The following is a 6736-nucleotide window of genomic DNA, read 5'->3' as shown; positions in this document are numbered from 1 at the left end:
CGTTTGCTGATCACCTTTCTTTGATTGACTAATTGATCAACTTATTGTTTCAGCTAAATAATGTAAATACAATTGTATTGAAAGGGGTAAAATGTGCCAAAACACTTGTATGATAATTTCAAATGCAATCTAAAGTTTAGTGCAGAATTGATAATAAAGAATATGTTTAGGTACCACTAATATAGACTGTATGTCAGAGGGACTGTGTCGAATAACAAACACTTGTGAGTCCAAAAGGTGCACTTAATACAAACTTTTGTATATTTCGACAGGGTTGAATGAGCCATTTTATTGTGGGCAGTTGAGATACATGGGTGTAAATATCAACAAAGGAAGTTAATGGTTGACGTCTGTACATTACATTCTGACAAAGTAAGTGATGGTCTCGCAGTCAATTCAGTGTACACTCAGATACTTCAACTGAAACACGCTGTGACCAAGTTTATATTACTCATTCATTTGTGTAAAGACAGTTCATAGAAAATATAAAGCAACTCATGACTAAACGTTTCATTGGTTAACACTTTAAATCACACCTCTATCTATGTCTACGTAATTTCAATACAGCCATACAATACAAGTATACACGGTTATTTTGCGGTTAGAGAAAAATACAACCGAAGAGGGTATGGAAATACAAACATACAGCTGTTTTTAAACTTCTCATACGAGTGAAAACGGGTCACACAAGGCCGGGGGCGGGGCCTATTTGTATCATAGGTACGGTCTCATAATGCAGGTGGGGAAAAAAAATAATCACAATTTTACTGAACATAGCCTGAGACAAGTGTACAATATGCACACTCAAGGAAAATGAGAGCTATGTGAGAAAATAAAAATACTAATAGATTGCTGCTTCTCTCCTCACTCTGGTAAAAATAAGTCTCTGATGTTTGTCCATGAGTTCCATCTTCTGGCAGCTGAGTGCCACTGGAGAAACAAAGGGACTGTGTAGGCTGGGGATTTGGGGACTAGTCTCTGTGTTCCTGATCCAATATGACAGCAGAAGGAAGGGGACACACAGGAAAACTAGCTGAATTTCAGTGTTTTTAAGTCTTTTAATCTGTCAGATTGTTTTCATATGAATCAATAAGTCTTAAGCGTTTCATTCCGTCCTCAAAAGAGGTTTCACGTGTGCCGCCAGGGTGCTCTTTTTTCGTCTGTGTGGCTTGACGCTGGTGGATGGGTTCTCATTGGTTATTTTTGGCTTTGGCGTGTGTGAGAATGTGAGACTTTAGGTTGGTTGACTGCGCAAACTTCTTATTGCAACCGTCGAAAGGGCAGACGTAGGGTCGGTCTCCAGTGTGGATCCGCACGTGTGTGCGCAGGTTGAAGTCCAGAGAAAACCTTTTCCCGCAGCCTTCAAATGTACACTAAAAAAAAACAAAAAAACATGGAGGAGCAAAGGAGTCAGTTTTGCCGCTGATCAGACAGTATGTGACATCATTTTTTTTTTTTATTATTGACTATTCGTTACACCCCCCACCCCCCAAACTGCAATTGTCCAATCACAATCAGCAACAACTGGCCTGTCAAGCTTTAGATTTCCCCACAGGTTGAAGCGGTGTGCATGAGGATGTAGTAACAGCGACACTGCACTTCACAAATTCCAAAGACACATGCGCAAAAGTGTAAGCAATGGACCAGGATTGACATGTTATATTCAAAAATAGGAGCCTGATTCACAAATAGCACATCCACCGTCTAGCATCTCCCCACTGTGTGAAAGTTGGTCTTTGATGCTATCAGAGTTTAGCCAGCTATGTCCTGCTCTTTACTGGATTGGAGTGAAGTTTCCACTTCAGCAACAAATGTTACCTAAAATAATGTTAAGTTTGCCAAACACACATTTGCACACACTGATACACTGCAATACAAGAACAATACTGTTTTCTCTTTCCGTCAGTGTGAGGGATGCTGACTTTTCGCCAGCTTTAGTTTCAATTTTTGAGGACGATATTGTGTATGTAGCCATCAAATACATAATGCATATTATTTTCCATTTTAAGTTACGAGTGAGATGGAAAAATAAAAATGTTTTCAACCAACCCATGAAGCTAACGTTAGCTTCATTAGACAGCTAGCTAGCTACAGCAGTTACTGTAAACTCTGCTAGCCACAGTTGTCATTTCAGCCGGCAAAACTGACGGTTGTTGGCTAACAAGGAAATGCCTCGTTTTTCCTACCTCTGTGTGACATGAAAAAACCATCGTTTCAAAAATAAATAAAAATACAGATGGTTAATCGGCCGACATTGTAAACTGCACATGCGCAAGAACAGAAAGCCTGACAGGTGTAGCAAATGATTAAATGAAAAAGACGAATTTACATGTCAAAAACATGTAAATTTGATTCAAATTTGGCAGTAATTATGGAAAGTAAGTAGTCAGTAAGTGATGATTTTGAACATGAGCGAGCAGTTGCTTATTATTCCATTGTCCTTAGCCTGAATTCGACTTAAAACTGTGATGGGCTTATGTGCTTAAAATGTTAAAATAGTGCACGTGTATCTGTGCGTGGGGGGGAAGTGAGTGGGAAGTTAGTTCTAATACCAACCTGGAAGGGTTTCTCCCCTGTGTGAACAAGTTGGTGACGTTTGAGTTTGGAGCTCTCGACAAATGCCTTGCCGCACTCGGCACAGACGTGCACGCGGGGTCCGTGGGTGTGGAGATGCTTCCTCATGGCCGAGTTATCCCTGAACATCTTTGTGCAGCCCTGGGGGCAAAAACAGAGCAGAGTTGACAAACAGCACAGACAAGCAAATAGTGTAGCAGACTTGTAAACTCGGAAGTGGTGCGCCAAAAAGGTTTTTCGTTTTCTTGTATGTAAATGTCAAGTGTCCCCAGCGTTTTGTTTCGTTTCCTTTAATCACAATTAAAGCCTGCAAAGTGGAGCTGTATCTGTTCTTCCCTGAAAACGTAATGTATTGTTAACAGCTTCACACTCCAATGGCAGAGTGCTCATACATCAAATAACCTTACATTAGCTAAACACGCAAAGTTCAGCTGAGGCTTGATTGTTCTTGTAAGTACATGAAACTCAATACACTTGAGTGCTTTCTTCACTTTATAATAACCTTTGCAGAAATTTTCAATAACCCAGAAAGCAACAATGTAAGACTATCAAACCGAGACTATTAAACAGGAACAACAAACTCTATTCAGCAAAGTAGTGGCATGGTTCATGTGGGGACAACGTCACTCACTTTATGAGGGCAAGCTATCGTCCGGGGCGCATCGTCCTCTTTGACTTTCCTGGGCTTCATCCTGATTTACAAAAAAAAAAAAAAAAAAAAAAAAGGACATGGTTTGGGGTTTAAACAAACAAAAACAGACATGTCGCAAAGCAAAAGCACCCATGTTAAGGTCTAGTCTAGTTGTAATGTTGATTTGATTTAGTTAATCAATAACCAGCGCCAGTAAGAGGTCGTCTGTTACAGTGTAAACATCATCACTTGACATTTTCCCTCTAGATGGAACATGTTTACAAAAAAAATCCAAGCACTCAGCAAAAAGATTCTGTGAACTTACTATGGTGAATAATTACATAATTCCCACTCGCTATGGCCATTCACTGATCTCACCATGAAATAAGCCTGTTTTAGCTTACATTTTATGGGCTATATAAGCAAAATTCCAATAATTATAAAAGTATATCAAAATCTGTAAACAAAACATTTAATATGCATTCTTTTTGCCTGACTCAAGTGAAACAGAATATCTTATGATTGTGTAGAGGGAGAGAGCAATGTTTATCTCACACTACATTTTACCTTAGTGATTTCTTTTTTTCTTTCTTAAAGAATAGTGTTCACCTGCACGTGCGCCCCACCAGGTGAGCTACCCAGGCACCCATCTTTTTTTGCACATTTATCAGAGTTGTGCACAGTTTGTATTTTCTCTGGAAACAGGTGTACATTTGGGAACAAATGATGCAGAGACAACACACAAAACACGCACTCACCTGGCAAACTCGGCCAGTTGTTTGGGGTCTGAGAGGTCGATGCCCGGGATACCACCAGGGGGCAGCTTCTTCCCTGTCATGTACTCAGAGTAGTCTGGAGGGGAGTTCTCCCCGACGATCTGCTCCTCCACCACTGACTCATGGTCAATGTCTTTATTGTCATCTAGGAACACATTACAGAGACTGAACCGATAACACATTGGTGTTTCCCTAGCAACAAGCCTGAGGGAGGGCAAAAACATCTGCAGCTGCCTTGGCCCTTAATGTTATATCAGGAGTCACATTATTGTTGCATAATTACTTTGGCATTACATTAATAAAAAAAAATGACCTATTTCCACATATTATTAACTTACTCCCTACTACTCATAATGTTGCACGTTATTAAAATGTAAAAACCAAACATTTACCAAATGTGATGCTAATGATATAAGTGAGATAAGACAACTAAACATGACAAACGTGCAGAGTAAAAAAAAAAAGAACAATATTTAAGAAATAAAAATGCTTAAAATTCTTTTTTACAATTTAAAGTACGGAAAAAAAATTGGGGCGTATATACTTAATTTATAAAAAGGGTGACATGTACCAAGCAGGCACAAAAATAAATGGCCTCTTTCAATTAAGACGTGCATGTGTAAAAACAAGAAGCTAAACTACTGAATCCTATTTTAAACCAACCAGCAGAGTGCACCAGCTCCAAATAGCTGCTGTGGCCTCTCAAAAACAAAATGAACAGGTCGATTATCAGTAAGGAATACATCAACCACTCACTTCGCTGTGAAATAAGCAATCTCAGAAATAGCTCTTGGTTGTCTTATAGGAGCCCTCTCTCAGTCGTGATGGATTAACACCTGGTCAACATTACATTGCACGCAGTACCATCACTCTGCACAGAGGCAGTAGTTGCCCGATGCAGACGCAAAGCTGTCTAGTGACCCAACGTTACTACCAACAGCAACAACCAGAGCTAACTGCTAAACTATTTACTGATTAAATAGTACCTGCCTTACAATGTCACGCATATTAAACTTTCACAGATTTTACATAATCCTCCGGCGCTACACCAGCTGCAGTTTAGCAGCATGTGCGCCACAGTTTTGCGGCCTGCAGATAACCAAAACCCAGCTGTCTCTATCTCCCTCTAGCACCGCCGCCATCTCTGCCTGGCCGCGACTATCGCCATTTTTTCGAGGCCGCCGCCATACTTACTAGTCTCGGGGAATATGGCGGCGCCCAGCAACACCTAAACATGGCCTCCCTTCAAAACAAAAACATTTCGATATGATACAATATGGTTTTGCATCGAAAACTTGCATTATTTGTCGTTTTTCACGGCGGTGCAACGTACCACTCCAGGAACTAGTCTGGTGCAGCAGGACAACGCCCTGGCAATGAGGCCTCATGCAGCGGCTAACAACGGAACGGACAGACACAGCTGGGCTAACGTTTACTTACCCGATGCCCACATTGTAACAGAAAATTCCCCCTCCAGTGTCTTTATTTGCACCTGCTTCTGTTCCCATTTTCTTCCGCCAGCCTCCGCACCGCTTAAATAGCTCTTTTTGCCCGCTTTCTTGCCACCAGTGCCGCCTCCCCGTTTCATCCGACCTACTGAGCTTTTCCCAGCCACAGTCACCAAAGTCTGTTCGATGTACTCGTCCTCCACCCCCGGAGTCGGTACCGGGATGAGGATCTGGTCCTCGAACCCGCTCCCGCCGTCTGTGTGCAGGTCCGAGTCATCTCCACCGACCACCTCCTCCCGGGTCTGGACCAGGATCACCTCCTGGTGGTGGTGGTGGTGGTGATGGTGGTGGTGGTGGATCGAGTTGGGGTCGTCCGAGACCAGCGGCTGGAGCGCGATCATGGGCTGCCCGTCGTCTTCGTCTTCGTCGTCTTCGTCGTCGTCATCCCCGCCGACCACCGTGGTCTCGATAGTCTCCACTGGTATCGTTTCCACCTCTATCTCGTGGAGCTCCACGATCTCGGCCGGCATCTCCGAGCCGTCTGCCTCAATGTACAGCGTATCTCCGGATGCCATGTTGAAGTCCGCCAGCTTGCTTGTCTCATTCACGCCGTGTTGTGCTCCTTTTTTGACCTCACAAACACACTCACACACCCCCCAGCTTTGCTCCTGCCTCTGTCTGTTGGTTCTCCCTCTTCTCGATAACAACTCTGCACTCCGTCCCAAGGCAGTTCTCGTTGCCACTATGCTCTCCAATACCGAAATATCGCGAGAGTTTGGCGAACCCAGCGATAACTGTGCTGCCGGTGGTTTGTCAAACTTTGTTGAGGTTTCCAAAACCCCTCATCTGAACACATATTTTGGATACATATGATTTAACAAGTAAATGACATAATAAGGTCAATGGAGTGAACATACGATCTAATTGTTATACCGGTATTTTAAGAATTAAAGCTGTAACTATTATTTAACTTGTTGTAGAATTAATCAAATCACAATTGTGTCTAATATGCCCAAAATAGCAAATGTCCACCACAAGTAACCAGATCCCAAAATTATGTGATATGTTGCTTTTTCAGTTTGAATGGGATGAAATGGGAAAGCAAGCTCTATAGGCCTATCAAGCAAACATTGGTAATTTTAACACCACTTTATGATGATATTAGTTGTATTGGTTATACTTTTTTGATAGTCCAGCTCAACTGGAAACCTGCAGACTGTTTTAAAACAAAGAAAAGAGTTCATTAGGATTTTCATCTTTTATTATCAGTTCTGTGACCTCAACGATTCACATGTAAAGCTGTGGAA

The 6736-nt window shown here is 42.0% G+C and overlaps 1 protein-coding gene across 3 annotated transcripts; it reads right to left on the bottom strand.

Moving 5' to 3' along the window:
* Positions 1-263: 263 nt before the first annotated feature.
* Positions 264-6185, bottom strand: yy1b (YY1 transcription factor b). 3 transcript variants are annotated; one of them, XM_031310514.2, is made up of 5 exons: positions 5422-6181; positions 3964-4126; positions 3206-3266; positions 2557-2715; positions 264-1373 (listed from the first exon to the last, which is right to left on the bottom strand). In XM_031310514.2, the coding sequence occupies exons 1-5, from the start codon at positions 6002-6004 to the stop codon at positions 1191-1193; spliced, it is 1149 nt and encodes a 382-aa protein (XP_031166374.1). In that variant the 5' UTR covers positions 6005-6181; the 3' UTR covers positions 264-1190. The 3 variants fall into 3 exon arrangements, with proteins under 3 accessions (XP_031166374.1, XP_031166375.1, XP_035851620.1); XM_031310515.2 differs by having other exon boundaries at positions 3964-4114; positions 5422-6179; XM_035995727.1 differs by lacking the exon at positions 264-1373 and adding an exon at positions 1457-2324 and having other exon boundaries at positions 2532-2715; positions 5422-6185.
* Between the last annotated feature and the right edge of the window lie 551 nt (positions 6186-6736).

Source organism: Sander lucioperca, chromosome 19 (assembly GCF_008315115.2).
Source record: "Sander lucioperca isolate FBNREF2018 chromosome 19, SLUC_FBN_1.2, whole genome shotgun sequence".
NCBI lineage: Eukaryota > Metazoa > Chordata > Actinopteri > Perciformes > Percidae > Sander > Sander lucioperca.
The sequence above is the reverse complement of the archived record's forward strand: the minus strand, read 5'-3'. Positions and strand labels throughout refer to the sequence as shown.

Coding starts and splice junctions, on each gene's coding strand:
- yy1b (XM_031310514.2), bottom strand. CDS start 6,004: ATGGCATCCGGAGATACGCTGTACATTGAGGCAGACGGCTCGGAGATG. Junction 3,267..3,963: donor CAACTGGCCGAGTTTGCCAG/GTGAGTGCGTGT, acceptor TTTGTAAATCAG/GATGAAGCCCAGGAAAGTCA. Junction 1,374..2,556: donor CAGGGGAGAAACCCTTCCAG/GTTGGTATTAGA, acceptor GTTTTTTTTTAG/TGTACATTTGAAGGCTGCGG.